Here is a 20,721-nt window from a genome sequence, read left to right on the forward strand (position 1 = left end):
TTCCCCCCCTGTACTATCGATGCAGATCACACGTACCTCTTGCTGTCACTGGCGAGCTCCACACCAGCACCCACAGAGCCCACACAGGCATCGCATACCACTTCCTACTTCACCCATGACCTAGCAGACATATATGAGCATCATGTATATGACGGGCTACTCCAGATGGATCCCCTGTCACCTCTAGACACACTCACCACTCAGATGTCATCTCTACTACATACAGCCGCCACCCGCAGTTTCCCCCATCATACACACATTGCGCACACAGATAGATCTGGGAGCATGTCCCAGAATCGGTGGTATGAGGATGAGTGCAGAGAGCTATACACACACCTCCGTGCCCAGAGAGCACTCGGGACCATTACACAGAGACAAGCGAGCCGACAGATAAGGACACTCACACGCAGTAAGAGGCGTGCATATGAGGAGGCACAGTACTGGGATATATACCACCTACTCATGAGCAGAGATACAGCCACTGCATGGCGCAGGATGAGAGAGCCTCGCCCTCATACCCCGGTTGAGGATCCACACACATGGCACACATATGCAAAGAGCCTCTACCATATCCCTCAGCAACCGCCCACACCACAGCCACAGGAGCCTCGTCCTACCACCACCTCTACTTTCTTTACCGCCTCGATGGTAGAGAGAGCTATCCGTCGGTTATAGCATGGGAGATCGGCTGACCACACAGGTATACAGAGTGAGCATCTTATTTATGCAATGACACACTAGCACCCTTTGTTGCTCACCTCTTTAATAGGGCACTAGTGGAGGGCCTACGAGCTGAGTGGACTATGCACACCATCGTGCCTCTCCACAAAGCGGGAGACATGCTAGACCCCAGCAACTATAGGACTATCATGATTGGTCATACATTGGCCAAACTTTATGATGCAGTGCTCGAGGCAGAGTTGAGCTCATATGCAGAGAAGGAGGGACTGCGAGCACCAGGGCAGGCTGGATTCCGACGAGCTTTCTCCACTATTGACCATATATTCACTCTGAGATGTCTGATTGATCAGGCTAGGGCACGGGAGAGGAGATTATACTGCTGCTTTGTGGATTTTCGCAAAGCATTTGACACGGTGCCACGGGAGAGACTCTTCCAACGCCTCCAATCATTGGGGATCCCATCAGAGATGGTTTGGGGCATCTATGCTTTATATGAGCAGGTCCTCGGGCGCATACGATGTCTCGGGGGCTATCTGATGTTATTGCTAGCACCATAGGTGTGAAGCAAGGATGCCCACTCTCTCCTACACTATTTGGGTTATACATTGATGAGGTGGCTGACTTCATTGTTCACGGTGGTGGGGACGGGGTAGACATCTCAGGTACCACATTCCACATTATGCTATATGCAGATGATATTATTTTGGTCTCTGAGTCGCAAATGGGACTCCAGCATCATCTCCATGCACTCGATGACTTCTGCACACAGAGAGGACTTACATTGAACCTTGGGAAAACCAAGGTCATGATTCTTCACACCTCAGGACCGGTTCGACGACAGGCCATCTTCACACTAGCAAGAGGACAGGTAGAGGTGGTAGACTTATGTGTGTACTTGGGGATAACGTTTGCAACTCCGCCACGAAGATTTACTATGACACATGCAGCCAGGGATAGACTCACACGAGGGTATGCAGCTCTAGCCATGCTAGAGAGACAATGTCACTAGGCACACTTCCAGGAGCCCCGCACCAAGGGGTGGTTGTTTGACACACTAGTCACCCCTGCTTTGATGTATGCTGCAGCAGTATGGGCACCTGGGCGCGCCACCTCCACATGGTCTCAGACAGAGAGGCCTCAAATTCTCATGCTCTCACGGATGATCCGCAGTAAAACCTCCGTCCCATATGACATTGTCCGAGCGGAGTTTGCCGCACCTCCTATGCTAGTAGAGGCCCTCTTCCAGACGATCTGCTTCATACAGAGGATCAGAGATATGCCATCAGATCAACTCTCACATAGAGCTTTTGAGGCGTCCAGGCAGCTCGCAAAGAGTGGAGATCATGGTACTCACAGATGATACAGTGGCTCACTCAGCATGGTCTCAACATAGATCACCTGCCACCTTTCCAGTATGACATACATGCACCACACATCCAGCTCTCTCACAGTGAGAGGAACAGAGTCCTTCGACACGATTTATGGCAACGATACACTCAGGAGACTTGGATTACACCTAGCCAGTCTTTACCACCAAAGATGCTATACTACAGAGATCAGTTTATGCGTATCTCAGCAGATGGATTCATTCAGCGACCCGGATATATGGATGTGTACATGCCTCACAGTGCCCGAGTGGCGATTGGCCAGCTCAGAGTGTCATCACACCAACTTGAGATTGAGGCAGGCAGGGCACACGGATCCCCAGTGCAGAGAGGATATGTAGACTATGCCAAGAGGAGGTTGAGAGTGAGGAGCATTATGTATGCAGATGCAGAGCATATAGTGACATTAGAGAGAGATACACCACCATCTTCAGTGGACATCCCTCACTCCGCCATATCATGGAATCCGCATACCAACGCAGATTTGGCCAGTTCTTGCTAGAGACACAGCGCCACAGAGAGGCACTACTACGGACTCATACCACAGGGAGAGGTGGGCAACAGCTCCAGCTCACTGATTTCTTCTAGAGATCTATCCCAGTGCCTACCCGGACACAAGAGGGGGTTACACTTCAGCGTGCTGAGGACCTCCGAGCCAGACCGAGACCGAGAGCACCAGGCTACTAGACTCCCAGACTACATCAGAGGGAGATCACAGAGATACGGGCTCGACATCAGCACCATATCCAGGATCGACTAGATCACTTACACTCACACCCGGAGATCATGCTCCGAGGGATTTTGGCCTCGCCATCGCCTATGTATCACATATTACACCCCCATTATGGTACTGGTTGGAGCTAGACAGATCTTCATTGCATTCTTGTATACCCTACGCATATAGGTTGCATACTGAGCCTCTAGCAGTAGTGCTACATCCATCACCCCCCCCCCCCCCCACTAGCTCAATACTTTCATAGTTTATTTCATGTTCATTTTGTCCTCTTTTTTTTTCTGGACATCCAGAGGACATTGACAGTTGTACATTGATTTGTCTCATAGGTCGAGTTCGGCCTCTAGTAGACGTTAATACAGCTTTCTCTCTCTCTCTCTCTCTCTCTCTCTCTCTCTCTCTCTCTCTTTGTCTCATAGGTCGAGTTCGGCCTCTAGTAGACGTTAATACAGCTTTCTCTCTCTCTCTCTCTCTCTCTCTCTCTCTCTCACACACACACACACACAACAATCTATTCAGAGAACTTAATAACTTACCTATCAGCAAGTAGACCACTGAGAACGAAGCATTCTAGGTCAATCAGTTTTCTAAGAAAAGGATCTTTGACAACCTGTGATGGAAACCGCATGGTCAAATAAACTCTTACTGGAATCCAGCTCTCTGTCAAAAATATGAACCTTGAACATTAAGAACTCCAACTTTTCATACAACCTGTAATGCTAAAATACCAAGCGCAACATATTTAGATAGAGAGTACCTTGTTGACTACATCTGAAAATGGTGCAAGAAGACTGCCTGTATATGCTATATTTGGCAGCAAGCGTGGCAAAAAGCGTCCCACCGTTAATAACACACCAAGATCTTGCCTTAAAGCTGCAGCAGGAAGGGAAGAAGCTGCTCTTGCAAGTGGCTCCATAATTCTCTCCAACTCTCTCCACTCGGCACCTGCCTTCGATCCTCCAACCCTAAAAATTTCTGCCTCATATGCAGCTTTTTCTGCTGTAAACTTGAAAATTCCTTCTGGTAGGTAGCCTATCCAGCTGTCATATTGTACACACTTTACTTCCTCCCCAATTGCATCAAGTACCTGTGTAATTCTTTATAAGCACTCAAAATTTTAGAGAGCGAGAGGTATGACAACAAAAGAGAGTTCTTCATATTACAAGAAACCAAATCCATATGTAAAACATTTGTCACAACTCACTTGCATTTAATCACATGAATGCAAATTATAAAGTTGACCTTTGCAAGTTTTCTTTCCAAATCATGTAGAAACAAAAATTACAAGATTGAAATTAGGCCCGCCCGCGCGCGTGCACACACAACTTGCACAACTTCAAAGAAACTTAACATTTGGCCTATGAGAATAAGGGGGCAGAAAGAACAGGTGCACATCACCTTAAACAATCCTCCCTGTGAGCTTGTCCAAGACAACCAGTAACATTAAAAATCCTTTAAAACAACCAACTCTTGTGAGTCGTGCTATTTGATATGTAGCTATTAGATTATGTCCAGGTGCATTCCTGAAGTGTTCCATAGCACCAAGATCTTGGGCAAAAGAGAGACAACTTTTAGACATGGAGAGCGTTTCTATATGTCCTCGAGTAAAAAGTGGCCATTCCGCAAACTGAGCAGCTATCCTCATCTATGCAGCAGTGAGATCAGCAAGTACTATAACAATCAATCCTTACAGGTGCCATAAGTCATGGAATGTTGTTTGAGGGACATGCAGATATGATTCGAATTGGCCTTTTTATCACAAGAAACGCACTGTGCCAGATCAGTGCATGTCTAGAAGTATGATGTGAAGGGATTGAAATCAACATTTCACCATCAGTGAAACCAAGCATCACTATGAGCTTTCCGCCTTTCATTGATGCAGATCCTCAACTAGCAAAGTTTGCAAAGTCAGTAAATTTGAAAGGCATGTCATACAAATTTTAAAAACTACTACAGACTCACCACTCCATATAGCCAACCACCTCCTGAAAACAGGTTCCTTATAGAAAGAAGCAGGGTACCATGCAAACTACGAGTTGAATATGCTTGTGATCTTGTAAGTTGAATTGCTTGCTCAGGTGAAGCTTAAGTTGTAGGCTCCTTATCAACTCAAAGATGTTATAGGCGACCTAGTAAGCTGCTATATAGCTTGTAATTCACTTGAATTTGCCCCACCCTGCGGTACACAGATGCTTGTGTGCAACCCCTGACACTATGAAAGCTTGGATGGGCTTCTAAAGCTCAGAAAGAGGAACGTACAAGCTGCAGCAAGGTTTGTAAAAAGTTAAAGTTGCTTCAATCGCAGATCCCAGAGCATGTAAAGTATGTATTTGTCAAACCCTCCAGTCACCACAAATGCATGGATAAAGTCTCCAAAGAAGAGGTACAAGTTGCATTCTCAGCTTATTTCCACCTTGAGCAGCTAGCAGTCAACCAACTCCTTGAAGGAGCCATCAGCATCTCTAAATCCCAAACCATTAGGTTTGATAATTATCGCATTTACCTCTCACACCGCCTTGCTTTAAGCTTGCTTCAATCTTCTCCACCCTGAACACCATGGCTCTTTCCTTGATCTCAATGACTGCACACAAAAGATCAAGGTTGTAATATTTCAATCAATGCCTGCAAAGTAAAACAATGTCTGCTACAAAATACCCAGTCCATTGTTAGTCAGGTGAATGGTTGCTTGATAAACAACTGTTTGATAATTTGATTTTGGCCCATATACAATATTGTTAAGAGTTGGATGACTATAACTAGCAACTAAGGTGGGCAATGGCTTATAAGATCTATAACTATTTGGCCCTCCTAGCTCTTTTTCACATGATGGAACTCATGCCTGGACACATGGACAAGTTAATGAAAGCATGGAAACAGGATTCATGAAGATCTGAACGAGGGCAGAAGCTTCCACACGCTGACTGCCTCGTCTAGTCCGTTGTTTCTTTTTCCTTTCGGAAGAGTGGCCAAAGTCAACCTCAGATGTGACTTGGGCGACATTGGCCGAGGGGCCAGGATGTGGTGTGAATGATGACCAATCAGACATCTCTTCCGGGGTGGCAAAGGAAACTGACCTAGATGGGGGGGGGGGGGGGGGGGCCTAACCAGTGGTTCGCCATTGAGAAGATCTGGGCCAATTCGTACCAAGTGCCTTGTTGTTGGTCCTTGCAAAGTGGGTGCTGGAGTATTACCCCTGGTGGGGGACCCTACAAAGTAGGTGCTGGAGTATTAACCCCTCTCCACTGCGACTTCGGGGTATTGTTGCCACCTTGGTTGTTTGGGCAATTCGAGTTGTTGTTGGTGCTAGGGTTGCTACCTCTATTTTCCTTGGCTTTAATGCCACACTCATCATCAACATGTCCAAGCATTTAGCAACGAGTGCAGAATCTATTCTTTTTGGGAATATCATGCCAGTAGGCAGTGGGTGTTGAGACATGGTTTTTGGGATCAATGGTGTTGCCTTGGGTTTTGCCTTGATTACCTCGGTTGCTATTCCCCTTCCCTTGCTGCCCTTTTTGAGTAGAGGTGGTATTGGACACAAGGGCCCCCGCTTGAGTAGAGGAGGAAGAAGATGACTTCTTGGGGTAAAACTAGTCATGCAACCAAGCGAAGCGCAGGAGTTGGCACTCACGAGTCACACTCATATAGGTTAGGCATAGGTTCTAAACTAATGGTCTGGTGACAAAAGTAAAGAAACTAGGTAGCAACTTGTTCAATAATGTAATGACCTGGTCTTCCTAAGACTTGGAGGAGTAGTGTACTCCGCATTAAGGCATCGGTACTCAACAACTTTGATGTTCAGGTCATCCTCCTCTTTGATAGAGAATATTTGGATTTGATGCTCGAGATCACTGCGACGCGTGCGATCACAGTGCTGCATCTCTCTCTGCAAGGCATGTCCATTTGTCAGAGACATAGGGAAACTGCTGGAGTTGTGAATGAAACTCCGACAGAAGGCCTTGCATGAGTGTCACTATGGCAGTGGCATTTCTCGCTTCCCAATAGAGGATGACTTCATGAGGTGCTAGTGAGGGATGGGGTTTCGCTTCAAGTCCCACCAGGTTCCAAGAACCTTGGGAAGTGAAAACGCATTCCATAAGGTTAGCCCAGGTGGTGTAATTAGACCCACTAAAACGAGTCTTTTTTGTGAAAGCATTTTTGGACATAAAGACGTGAAAGGAAGAAGGTGATGGGGTCCAAGATGGCCGGTACCCATATCCGGAGTGTAGAGGGTTAAGTGGAACTCCCAAAAATCCACTAATACCTAGCACAAGTATAGAACCTAGCGAGGATATTCCATAAGATGAAATATAAGGCTGGGCACTCGGTACACGTGGAGTAATTGGCTGAGGCACAAAACCTTGAGGAGGCGCATAAGCTGGAACTGGGTAGTGCCTGAGATAGATTGGTAAACTACCTGATACCCCGGAATGCTGGGTGGCGAAACAATGCCGAGAGGCGTGGTGCCAAGAGATCCCTGTGTTGGGTAAAACCCATATGCAGGTCCCTATGGTGGTGCCGCCAGTAATGGCTACATGCCAATACCAACAGGAAGAAACATGGGTTGGGTGGGAGGGTTTTGTGCTTGTGGTTGTGCAGTATTCCAAAACACATTAGGAACACGAATAGAAGGTGAACTCCTTGAACTCCAGTAATCTAGGAGCGTACTCTATTCCTAGACCCTCCTCTATTCAGGTTTACATTACTCTAGGGATCGAGAGTAGTTGATGGTATCGTATGTTGAACCTGCGCTACAGAAGAAGACATCTAGGAAGTGTTAGACACACAAACACTCAAAGGTACATACGAACCTGACGCGGTCTCTGGCTGAGTTGATGATAGTGGATCTCCGAATGACCATATTGATACATGTCCTCCCTAAGAGAGAACCATAACAAAGTCTAGGCTGTCGGCTAGACTGCGCAGCACGGCTCTCCAGATGAGGCTGGACACTGGGGTCCAGTACTAGCACACTAGCTGTAGGCATGTATCCCCCTCTCGAAGCAAGGTCTGATAAGCTCGGAGAGGAAGGTCAAGATGCCAAAGGTGAAGAGGGTGAGTAGGTGTAGATAGGCTGACTCTCTCCCAATGAAAGACCTCGAGCGGGGCTCTCCAATGAGAAAGAAATCATATTCTCCGTGTGGTCCAGATCTGAGTAAGGAGACTCAATATCTAGAGACAAAGGCTGGTCCTCCGAAATCATGGGTAGACGATCCATGCTGTGTTTCTGGAGGTCTTCAATCCCTTTGCTCACGACAACTCTAATACCATGCGAGGGAAAAAGAACGAAAAGACTAGATGTACGAGAGATCAGAGCAAATCAACACAGCATGAAATGGATGAATAAGGGTATGTATGATGGTGAATGAAATCCAATACAAGAAGCCCTCTGATGTGAGGAGACTCTCAGTAGTAGACCGTCGAAGAAGCAAAGACGAGGTCGGAGTAGAAGCACCGTCGGTGACGAAGGCTCACGTCGATGTGAGGCGGAGGCTCTCCGAAGGTGAGGTGATGCAGATAAACACAAATCTGTAGAAGAGTGGACTACAGATAAATGCAGATCTAAGCAGCAGAGAGGGCTGCTGTCCCAGGCAGATGGTGTGCTCCATCACAAGGGAAGGTAGCTGTCAAATGAGGTGAGCACAGATGGGCTGCTTTCCCGAATGGTAAATGTCGTCAGAGTGATGAGCAAAGAGTGGGCTGCTGTCCCAAATAGATGGTGAATGAGCAGAGAATGGGCTGTTGTCCCTAAAGTGTGCTACAGGTACAGGGAAGAAAGTTGACTACTTCTGTGTACTGTGCTGCAGATACAAAGAAGGAAAAGACGACAACTGCTGCAGGTACGGGGTACAGTGCTGCTAATCCATCGGAGGCCGACGACTGCTGCAAGTGCAGGGTCTGATCCAGAAACGATGGTGATAATCAGCCTGATGCAGAAAAAGCACTGACAGCTGCAGCAAATTTGTGATGATTATATGTTGTGTTTTTATTGAATTATGATGCATTTCTATATATATGTTGTTGGGCTGTTGGTCGGCCAGGGAAAGCTGTCAGTCACCAGCAAAGACAAAAAATTGCCAAAATAAAACCCTTTTTGGGTTGGGTAAAATACTATGTTTGGGCATATTTTCACACACAGGGCCTTGCATTTCGGCCCTGGAGCTGCTTTTTGAAAAGCAACTTTTAGCTTTTTGGTCCAACTCAGTCTCCTCTTGCCAATGGTGCCCCTGGCTTGCAGGTCAACCCAGTTTGACTTTTTGCTTTTTCTTGCTTTTTGTTTCTTTTTCGTGAGCCAACTTCATGATCCTTGTTTCCATGCTTTCATCACCCTATCCATGTGTCCGGGCATGTGTTCCATCGTGTGACATAGAGCTAGGAAGCCCAAATAGTTACACAAGATGGGACCGAGCCAAAGTCGTGGACCAATTTCAAGACCATGTTCAATAAGAAGTTCCTTCCCGCAAACTTTGAAGCAGATGTGCAGAAAGAATGGGATGAGGTAGAGCAAAAAGTCGGTGAGAATGTGGCAACTTATCTTGATAACTTTTCACATTAAAATTTACTTCTTATACTTCCATTCCATTACTAATGGAAATGCGAAAGTTTGTCAACCTAAACTTATGCAAGCAATTTACATGGCGGGACCAAAAACCTTGGAGGAAGCACAAGACAAAGCTCTACAAGTCGAGGCCCTACACATGCCTTGGATGGTGGGCAAAACAAAGAACAATAATCGAGATCCATCTCAAAAGAAGAGGTTCAAAGCAAAATCTCAATCAAGGAACAAGTCACAGGAAAAGAAGGACAGAGAAGGGGATAAACCTCCACTTTACCGAAAGAAGCTACCCCACAAGCAACTTGAAGAGTATGTCAAGGAAGGAAAGTGTTTCCAATGTGGGAAGAAGGGACATATGGCTGTAAAATGTCCAGACAAGCCAAATCAAGAAACCAAGCCGCCCCAAACCAATGAAAGAAAGAGCAAACACAGGTTGTAGGCCCAAACCACAAACTGTAGAAGGCTGGGAACAGTTGATTATTGCTGAAAATGAGCACAAGGAAAGCCCGTAGGTGCTTACAAGCATAAGAGACTGTTGCTACAGCCAATGACCTCCAACAGATATGCAAGAATGAGATGAAAAGTGAGGGGAAGGGTGAGCACCCTTATATATCCCTCAAGAGAGCTGGTTGGCCAATTGTAGCAGGCCAACAGTTGTCCTAGAAGCATAAAATGTTATAAAATGGTAGACAAAAACTAAATAATATCTGTTAAATATGCCAATGCAAGGCCTCATAAAATGACCAGTACAAGCATGAAAGAGGTGATGTAGACCCTCTAGCGATGATATATTCCAACACCTCCTCTTCAACGCCGGATAGGCAGTCCAATACCAGCACGCTAAAGTAACACCTCCAAAGTAGATCTCGAAAGTGGTTTGGTTAAGACATCAGCCACATTGTCCTTGGTAGAACAGTAGGCTAGCCGAAGAAGTCCCAACTCGATCCAATCACGTACAAAATGATAATGCACCTCAATATGCTTGAATCGTCCTAGTATCATAGGATTCTGAGCTAAAGAATAGCACTCTAAGAATCCGAGAAGATGGTAACTGGGAAAGTATTGGCACAACACAAATGCTCCAAAATCTGATGAATCCAAAGTGCCTCAGTGGAGACAAGAAGGTAAGATTTGTACTCAACCTCGGTGGAAGAAGCAAAAACAATCCTCTACTTTTGAGACTTCCAAGTACCCAATCCAATACCAAGCATGAAGCAATATCCAAATGCAGACCTCCAAGTATCAATGCAGCCTACCCAATCAGAAGCTGTGAAACCAGCCAAATCAGCACCACTGGAATAGATGATGCGAATAACGAATAACGAATAACTCAAGACTGCCTACCAATGAGACCTTCGAGCGACTGATGAGAATTGGTGGAGAACACTTATAGCATAAGAGATATCTAGACGGGTGTTGGCTAGGTAAAGCAATAAGCCAACAATCTACCGGTACGCTGTGGAATCCACCAAGGGTGTATCATCCTCCTTGGATGACTTGGCATTGGCATCCATGGGACAAGAGAGAGGTGTACAATCTGACAACCCATAAAGTGAGAGCAGCTTCTTCACATACTTCTGCTCAGAAATGAAGATACAGTCATCTTTCTGCCAAACCTCCACCCCAAGAAAATAATGTAGAAAAGCCAAGATCAATAAACTCAAATGTCTCTCAAAGCTTGGACTGAACCTATGTGACCAACCCAGTATCTAAGCCAGAAAGAATGAGGTCATCAACATACAAAACAATGACACAAATATCTCCATCAGAAAGAAGCACATAGAGATTGCTGTCACCATATGCCCTCTCAAAGCCAAGAGATAACAAGAAGGCATCAATCTTCTCATACCCGACACGGGGTGCTTGTTTGAGACGATAAAGAGCCTTCCGCAGAAGATACACATGGGTGTCATGTCCTTGAATCACAAAACCAAGAGGCTGCTCGACATAAACTTCCTCCTCTAAATCTCCATTCAAAAAACCGGATTTGACATTCATCTGGAACACGAGCCAAAGCCAAAACAATCCTGATGGTGGTATACTTGGTTGTAGGAGCAAATGTCTCATCAAGGTCTTCACCTGCCTTCTGAGCACATTCTCGAGCAACAAGGCGGGCTTTGTACTTATCCAAAGACCCATCTCCATGAAACTTGACTTTGAAAAATCCATTTCACTCATGACGATGTAAAGACCATTGCACCAAAGGCCAAGTGTGATTCCTCTCAATAGAGAATATCTCTACTTCCATGGCTTGCCGCCACTGCGGCTGTGAAAGAGTCTCCTGTGGACTCTCAGACCGAGACCCATGTCCCCCCTGTGCATCGAACTCTGGAGTGCTAGCAACGGAAGTAGCAACCTTGCGCGCAGGGCAGGCCTTCCCACTCAAGGTCTCGCCCACGAATATTCAGACAAGAGACTAATCCGATGGTTCTTCTAAAACCAAACCCGGAAAAAACTTCCCTCGCCCAAAAAGCATAGGCGATTCCTCCAAGAAAATCTTCTAACATAGTCAAGGATCTTATCTATCCTTTGTATTCCGACCGAACCCGTGGGTCACATGGCCGAATCAAGGAGGAACTTACACTTGGTTCATAGAAATCATCGTTCTTTTCCCCTAAGCCAAGCACAGCCGTTAATTCTTTCTCATAGAATAAGAATCTTCCTGGGACTTACTTTAACTATCGTAACTTAAACCTAACTGAATTTTGTTATAGAAATCCACCGATCCAGCCTAACCCCAACCAGCCCATGGGTTAGTTAACCGCCCAACCGCTGTATTGGTGGAATCCCTTTTTATAAAAATTAGATTGTGTTTGTCACGGGTACCAAGGAAAAGAGTTCCCAGGCCCCCTCACCAATCACGCACCCAATATGAAATTACCTTTTCTCAGATTCAACTATCTTCAAAACAGTATTGGAATGAACCCACACTGTTTTCATCATAATTCTTAATGTTCCAGTTCCATTGTTTTACAATCAAAATGTCAAAACAGTATTGGAATGAACCCACACTGTTTTCATCATAATTCTTAATGTTCCAGTTCCATTGTTTTACAATCAAAATGTCATCCGGACTCTCCGTTGAAGACCAGCTAGTCAACCAACAAGATCCAATTTCAATTCCAATTCACTTAGATAATTTCTCGCCAATCCATCAATGTCTTCCTCGATATACGCATGGGTGTCCTAGCAGCCACGAGCCTGTGCATCGCCTGGTCAAAACCCTCTAGGATCCTCCTTAGGTGTCCTAGTACTTCAGTCAAGGACTGCTTCGTCGATCGTCGCCTATCGTATCGGAAGCGCACCATTTTCAATCATACCGAGGCTGGTCACGACCTTGGCAAGCTTTGCCGCGAGAGACGCCCTTCGATGACTTTCCTTAGATTAAACCATAAGCCAAATGCTTCCTCCAACATTCTGGCGTAAAATAGTTCTAAAAATTTAAAATTTAAAAAATTAAAAAAAAAAGAGTTTCTATGCCAGTAAAAAACAGCACGAAAGTGACTTCGAATCTTAGTCGGGCTACTTTTTGAGGGTCTAAATGACAAAATCACGAACGACTGCAAAACAGGAAAAAAATTTGATTAAAAATGTGCTGCGAAATAGAGAAAAAATTTCCTGGAAAAATTTTTCATCTTTAGACAATGATGGAAAATAGGTTTTAGGACTTCCTCTTCCATCTGGGACGTTACTAGCATGCACTTTTTTAGAAAAATATCCCTAAGAGGTTATTCACGTGCATATAGCGTCTAAGCTAATTAGGACAAATAGACACTCGTTTGACCCAGCGAAGAGTACGACAGGCCTCTTGAGGCTGTAATAACGGACTGTGAGAGATGATATAAAAAGCAAAAAAAAAAAACACAGGTGTGTTTGCTCATTAAGGAGCAACTACGCAATCAGACATGGCAGCAATTGAGGGACTACGTGGGCCTACACTCTCATTTAACCCAATGGCTGACATCTTTGAGCCATTGAGATCTATGCCACAAATGCACCTCCCAATACCATTGGTCATGCCTATAACAAGTATGTCATTAGGTTTTACACCCCCCGTCACTTCGATCCCACCAGACTTTGGTCCTTTACCTAACATTCCCACCAATCTTATAGGTACAAACCCTTTTCAACCCCTGGATGTCCACACCTTAGATATACTGACTAGTCTACGAAGGGAGGTTGCAGTGAGTCCCTCCCAACAAGAGTACTCACATACGGCCTCAGTGACTCATATAGAAATACAATCGTACAGATTTCCATAATCATGGACAAATACAATGGAACAACTGATCATGTTCAATTCATACAAATGTTTGAACAGCGATGCGAGGCCTTTGGAAACCCAAACCGCGCCACCAAGGTACATGCATTGAACTTATGCTTAGAGGGAAAAGCTAGTCAATGGTTCATCACATTGATGCCGACGATCAAGACCAACTTTAGAACCTTGAAAACAGCCTTATCCACAGTTTTTTAAGACAAGGTGATTGGTGGAGTGTAATAAAAGAACTCTATTCAATTGAGCGTAAACCAAATGAAACCATTAGAGACTTTATCCTACGGATGAAACTCTTGGACTCACGATGTGAGTCATGGTAAAAATTGAATGATTCTCAATTGAAGAGATGTTTCATGATGGGCTTAAAGAAAAACAGCTTACACAACTTGATCATTGTATCCAACTCGAAAACATTCGATTAATGTTGTAAAGAAGCAATACGTTTAGATAACAACATGCTGGAAGATGATTATGCTACGAGATGTTCCTCATATAAACCAAGTGAAGCAATGGCAAAAGAAAGATCGATCTTGGAATTGTCATTCCCTGAATTCTATGCAGCCTTGCTTAAAAGCTTTCAATCGACATCTCTAAGAGAGGATGCAATCCTTCAAAACCAACCGTCCTTAATGCCTCTACAAGCGAGGAGAGAAATGCCTTGTGTTTAGTGCAATCACTATGACCATCCCAATCCACATTGTGCATACAAGGCACCTGTTTTTCTGTACTGCATATATTGTAAATCCTTTGATCATGATACTAAAAAGTGTCCCAATTCATCAACACAATTGACTCAAAATCTCCATCTCCCGTGCACCAAACAGAAACAGTCCAAAGGGTGGAAACTACTCAAGAAGAAATTAATTCAACACTTCAGTGTTTCTATTGTCTGGACCTCACAAAGTGGCAGACTGCATAGTTTGGAATACTTTCATGCCCATAGTCACTAACACTTTGCAACCCATGTGTGAGACTCTCTTATTTTCAACCCAAGCTTTCTCAATGAAAATCACGAATCACGAATCTCGGTGATCCATTCCTCAATTACAACGAATTTCTAACTTGTTTCTAGACGATTTCGGATCTTAGAAAAACCTTCTCTAGATTAGCCGGTTATCCATTCTTCGTATTAATAAAATGAGAATGGTCACAAGACTTGGTTTAATTTATGATTCAAGAGATGGGCATGCATCTTGCTGAACCAACTCTAAATTACTCAGATTTAATCCTAGATTTGTTTCCTAAAGATTTTTCTCTTATTTACCTAATAAAATAACTGTGATTTCTAATCATAACGATAAAAATTCAAAATTATGAAAATTCATTCTTTCTTGGACATGATAGAATCATTTATTTAAAATGTTCACATAAAATTATACTAAAATTTTCTTTTCTCTATTTGAACCTCGGCATTGACATGCCCTAAATTATCTACGTAAAATATGATAAAACCTTCTCTTTTGTTTATCAATTTTAATTTAGGTATTTTCCTAATTAAAAGTATGATAAAAATTTCTCTTTTTGATAAATAAATAAAAATACCCATGTATATACATACCATGAATATACTTATTTTAAAATATGACAATTATTCCTCTTTTGATATTTAAAATGTTTGTACATAGAATATTGTAAAAATTTCTCTTTTTGCATCTAAATTTTTATATATACACATATAAAAATAAATATAATAAAAATTTATATTTTTTCTATTTAAATATTTATGCATAAATACTATAAAAATATTTTTAAAAAATGTAACAAAACCCTTCTTTTAGCATTAAAATACTTATGCATAGAATATAATGAGAATTTCCCTTTTTGCATTATCAATTTTATGCAAATTTATTTTATTTTTTTAGTCGCTATAACTTCACTACATTTTTTGGTAATTCTTAAAAATTCTACTTTTAATATTTACTCCTAATTATCTAAAATATAGTGGGATTTCCTCTTTTAATCTAAAAATTCACTATGCATACCCAAGCATAATTATATTTAAACCTCTTGTTTATTTTTAAAAACATCCATTATCATTCCCATATGAAAATAATTACAAAAATATTAACATAAACTCTCTTTCAACTTAAAATGAATAATTATGAATTTTCTAATCATAAAACAAGCTTGAATGAATTAATCCTTATTTTAATTAGAATAAAAATCATAAAAATGCTTAATCTCTATCTCTAGCTTGTCAAGCCTAGAGTTTTGGTTAAGAAACTGAGATTAATACTAAGATCCATCCTTTCAAGAAGGATTCAACCATAAAGATGAGTAATCTTACAAAAAGAGAGATTTACTAATCAAAAATATCATATTTAAGCATAAAAGATTAGCATTAATCTATTTAAATAATATGAATCACTAAAAACTTGGTTTTAAGAAAAAAAACCATTGATTAAAACGCTTCCCAAACATTAGAGAGGTTGGGAAGAAGATTACCATTGAAAACATTAAAAAAAACACCATTGATTTAGACTTACCCTTGATTTTTAGCTTGATTCTTTAGAGAGAAGTGAAGCCTACAAGAGAAAGCTTCGCCACCAAGATGTAGAGGGTAATCTCGAAGAGAGGAGGAAGATTAATGAAGCTCCAAAGCTTACCAAAGAAGAGGCAAAATAGAGGGATAATAAAATTACACTAATTTGAAGATAATACTGACACGTAAATACACAAAGATGAAAATACAAAGGAATGAGAGTCTAATTATAGACGAGGGAGGCTACCAACCAAGTCTAATTGGGATCTAAAGGCTTTCAGCTTCAGTTTGATTCATTTTGGACAAGTTTTAGACCAGTCTGGCTCACTTTTTGATCCAGTTTGAAACAGGAGAGAGGAGAGATAAAATATCTTAATTTTTTTGAATTAAAAATGTGGAGTAATGATGTGAAATAGGCGTCTCCTTCATGAGCCCCCTCCCTCCTTACTGAGATGTCAATTTTATTTTTTTACTAATAAATCTCATTTTTTAACTAATAAACCCAATACTTAGTCAACTCTTCATCTTATGTGAGAATTTACTCATTTTTGGGAGATTTTCTTTTATTCTTTACATTTTTCTTATTGAAACACTTGGATTAATCCTATTGGCCCTTTAGAACACTCTTTGGACCTTAATCGAAAATTTCTAAAAATGTGGACCCTTAGGCTAAGGTCTCTATTACACATATTCAATTAATTTCTAATACACATTGAAAAATTCTTTTTGAACTTCTGTTTCAGGAAAATTCATTTTAAATAAAAGGGATAACTTTATATCCAAAAATATCTCAAAATTGTATTACCTCTCTCTAGAATATTTTCTCTCTAGACCAAAACAAAGAAAAACAATGTTTTCTTGCATTCTGAAATAGAGGATGATTACAAGAGACTGAGAGGAGAGCTTATACATCTTTTCGAGATGAGGATGAACCTTACACAGACTCATCGATCTCCTCGAGAGAACTCATGAGAGTATAATTCACTGTGTGATGAGATGTGGAAGCCCGAGATGAACAGCAAGGTCCAAGGGTGGTGATAGAGATCTGGTTATAGAGCTATGCATCAATGAGACCAGAATCTCTAAAGAGTTGCTGAACCCACTGAGATAGGCCAGCCTTCCTCTCAAAGCGTGAAGAAGAAGAAGATCTAGTTGTAGTAGAGGACTCATCCCATGTTGTTGGATGAAGTAAGCACTGGTGGAGGTAATCCCGGAGTCAAAGTAAGACTTGTAGAGGGATTGGGAGCTATAGAAGTTGGTGCAACAGGAACTGGTGGCTGTAAAGGAGCAACTGGCACCGAAGTTGCAGCACCAGCAAGAGGAGGAGGAGGAGCTGGATGTGGAGGAGGTATAAGATCACTCTGGTCAGCCAGTTGTAGCAGACGGACAACTATCCTAGAAGCATAAAATGCTATAAAATGCCTAAAATTTGGTAGAAAAAATCTAAATAATATCTGCTAAATATGCCAACGCACGGTCTCATAAAATGACCAGTACAAGCATGAAAAAAGGTGATGTAGACCCTCTGGAGATGATATATTCCAACGACCAATGCATTGCCAAAGCAACTTCAACATCAAGATCATACACCGCCAGAGAGAAGGCAACTTTTCAAGGCTTGGGACAAAGTGGCTAACCAACCCGTGCTTATCCATTTCGATAGTGGTGCTACTCGCCACTACATTCATCCCCAAGTGGTTGAAGCTATGAACCTCCCTGCGGATAGGTTCGGAGCTCCTATTTCTGCACGTGCTGCCTTCAAGGGAATGTCAGCAAAGGTGACCCCTATTTTGGGAAAGCTTCGTTTACAGATTAGGGACTATGTGGATCATGAGAACTTTGTTGTAGGAAAAGTTAGACATCGTGATGTAATTTTGGGTATAACCTAGCGAAAGAAGATAGATCCGGCCATTGATTGGGTTGGAAATAAGATTAGGTTTTCTTTTAAGGACAAGAATGTAACTTTCGATGTACGAGTTGAGGGAAATTCTATTCCACTCATCAGCCATGAACACGTTCCTAAAGCAATAAAGCAATCTATTACCTCGTACTTGATTTATCAGAGATCCAAAAGAATCTGAGAGTGATGAATCAGTCCCAACTCTTGATCATGAAAGGAAAGACTTCTTAAAGAAATATTAAGATTGTTTTGCAGATGGTCTTCTAGAAGAGCTACCTCCAAAGAGACCGGAAGATCATCAAATTGACATCATGCCAAGAAGTTGACCTCCTAACAGACCTCCATATCATGTGAGTCAAGCACAACAGGAGGAGATTATGAAGCAAGTGAATAAGCTATTGGAAACGGGTTTGATTAGACCGAGTTCATCACCCTTTTGCTCTCCAATCTTATTGGTTCAGAAAAAGGATGGTTCTCGGTGTATGTGTATTGATTACAGGGCTCTTGAGTCTTAACAAGATCACTGTGAAGAACAAGTTTCCTATTCCTAGGATTGATGACATCCTAGATAGATTGGATGGAGCCATCATCTTTAACCGGATTGACTTGAAGAGTGGTTACCATCAAGTCAGGATTGTTCTAGAAGATATTCACAAGACCGCATTTAGGACTACTTTTGGACTCTATGAGTATTAGGTGATGCCTTTTGGTCTTACCAATGCCCCGGCTACCTTCAACTGAATGATGGAAAGAATATTTCGACCACATAGAAAGTTTGCAGCTACTTTCTTTGATGACATTATTGTGCATTCAAAGAATGAGGAAGAGAATCAAAATCATTTGGATATGGTTGTGAACAGCAAGAAGAGTGTTCTTTTTGTCAGAAATTCACTAGTTGGGCCACAATGTGTCCAAGGAAGGGGTTTAGGATGGATCCAGACAAGGTCAAGGCTATTATGGAATGGCCAGAGTTGACGAGTGTGCATGCAGTTCAAAGTTTCCTTGGCTTATTCTCTTACTACAAAAAGTTCATCAAGTGGTTTGCCGTGGTAGCTAGTCCACTGCATGATTTGACAAAGAAAGCCGTGGGATTTCACTGGGCCAAAGTTGAAAAAGAATCCTTTGAGGCATTAAAATTCTATGCTAGCAAAGGACCACTGTTGATTATTCTGGACTTATCAAAACGTTTCATGGTAGAATGAGATGCCTCAAGAGATTGCATTGGAGCAGTCTTGAACCAAGAGGTCCATGCACTGGCCTATGAGAGTCAAAGACTTCAAGGAGCCGAAAACACCGCACCTACAATGACAAAAAATTAATGGCTATCATTCATGCCTTAAAGATTTAGAAGCACTATCTTATGGGTGTCGAGTTTATTATCAAGACAGATCATCAAAATCTCAACCTAAGATATCCGAAAAGCGTATAAGATGAACTACTTATTAAGCCCAATTTCATTTCCAGATTATGCACACTCATGGTAAAGACAACAAAGTAGCAGATGCTTTATCTCAGAGACCCATGACTCATACCGTTTCTATGGGATATTATATGGACTTTACTATAATGAAAGACCTCTATGCTACAGATGAGGATTTCAAGGATACTTGGAACAAATTATAGAATGGAGACTTGATGACCTCTTATTGAAAGAGTGCACAGAGCGGAAGCAGAGTGGCACTAGAATGTGCTGAACAGAGAGTGCAAGAGAGAGAGAGAGATATGGAGAAAACTATGCTGAATATACTGAAGCAAAACAATCCCAAGCAAGAGACACTACAAGTCTCATAAGTGAGGGAGCAAAATATGTACAAGACTGAATGAACAATGAGAGGCCAACACCCACTATTTATAGTAGAGGAGGGCTGGCCGACTGGAGCTCAATAAGCTGGCCGACTGGAGCAGAGGAGCTGGCCGACTGGTAAAATACCAAAAGGACTGGGAAAAATCCCAAGAAAATATTGAAAAAAAAAGGGGTGGCCAGCTCACAATCAAGGGCCATACAAATGGGACCAAAAGGACACCAGAAATGGGGAGAAACTGGGGATGAATGTGCTAACACCCCCTCTCAGCACTAGATGCTGAACATACTCCGAGAAGCCGAAGAAGTCGTCCTCTGTCAAAGACAAAAGAAAGCAGCAAACAGGTACCAGGAAAGCTCCACAAGCAATCTCCACAACAACTCAGCTAAAATAGCAACAGAACAAGCTGCATGGTACACTGCTCTTCTAGAAGAAAACAACCATGAAGATTGCGTCATGCTGCTCCAAATATCGGTGCAAAACCCAAATGTAAACACAGTGTCACAAGAATCCCTAGAAGCCTGTAGCTCCAAGAAGATAATACCCTCAAAAGAAATAGAGTCCATATGCTCCAACTCTGTACCAAGAGTAGCCAAATGCTGTATAATAGCACCCTCCTCGAAGGTCGGCATTGCCAGATGTAAGACCTCAACTGCTCCCTCTGCAAACTGATGTCGGGACTCCACAGGCCCAACCAAATCCAAATCCCAATCCTTCAATCCCTTGAAGTACCATTGTGTCCCAGGCACCGTCACGAACACACTTGACCACAATCCAAAATCCTCACACAGTAAAAAGGAAGTAGGAACATTCACAGTAGTGGTAACTGAAGTAGTAGTAGCCTCCTCAATAGCATCACACAGCATAGAAGCAGGCTCCTCCATAGAAGGCAAAGGGACCAGC

The 20,721-nt window shown here is 42.5% G+C and overlaps 1 protein-coding gene across 2 annotated transcripts in view; it reads right to left on the reverse strand.

Moving 5' to 3' along the window:
• The window catches only part of LOC147616195 (FAD/NAD(P)-binding oxidoreductase family protein), a 100,615-nt gene that overhangs the window by 16,232 nt on the left and 63,662 nt on the right, over positions 1–20,721 (reverse strand). Inside the window, exons 2-3 of one of the 2 annotated variants that reach the window (XM_086778845.1) lie at positions 3,557–3,886; positions 3,336–3,409 (exon numbers count right to left, since the gene is read on the reverse strand). In XM_086778845.1, coding sequence (XP_086634971.1) covers positions 3,336–3,409; positions 3,557–3,886 — 404 coding nt within the window. Of the gene's footprint in view, positions 1–3,335; positions 3,410–3,556; positions 3,897–20,721 lie in introns of both variants that reach the window. The other variant, XM_086778846.1, reaches the window with a different exon arrangement.

The sequence above is a fragment of the Cibotium barometz genome, chromosome 39 (assembly GCF_041138505.1).
Source record: "Cibotium barometz isolate CiBa-2024 chromosome 39, ASM4113850v1, whole genome shotgun sequence".
Taxonomy (NCBI): Eukaryota; Viridiplantae; Streptophyta; class Polypodiopsida; order Cyatheales; family Cibotiaceae; genus Cibotium; species Cibotium barometz.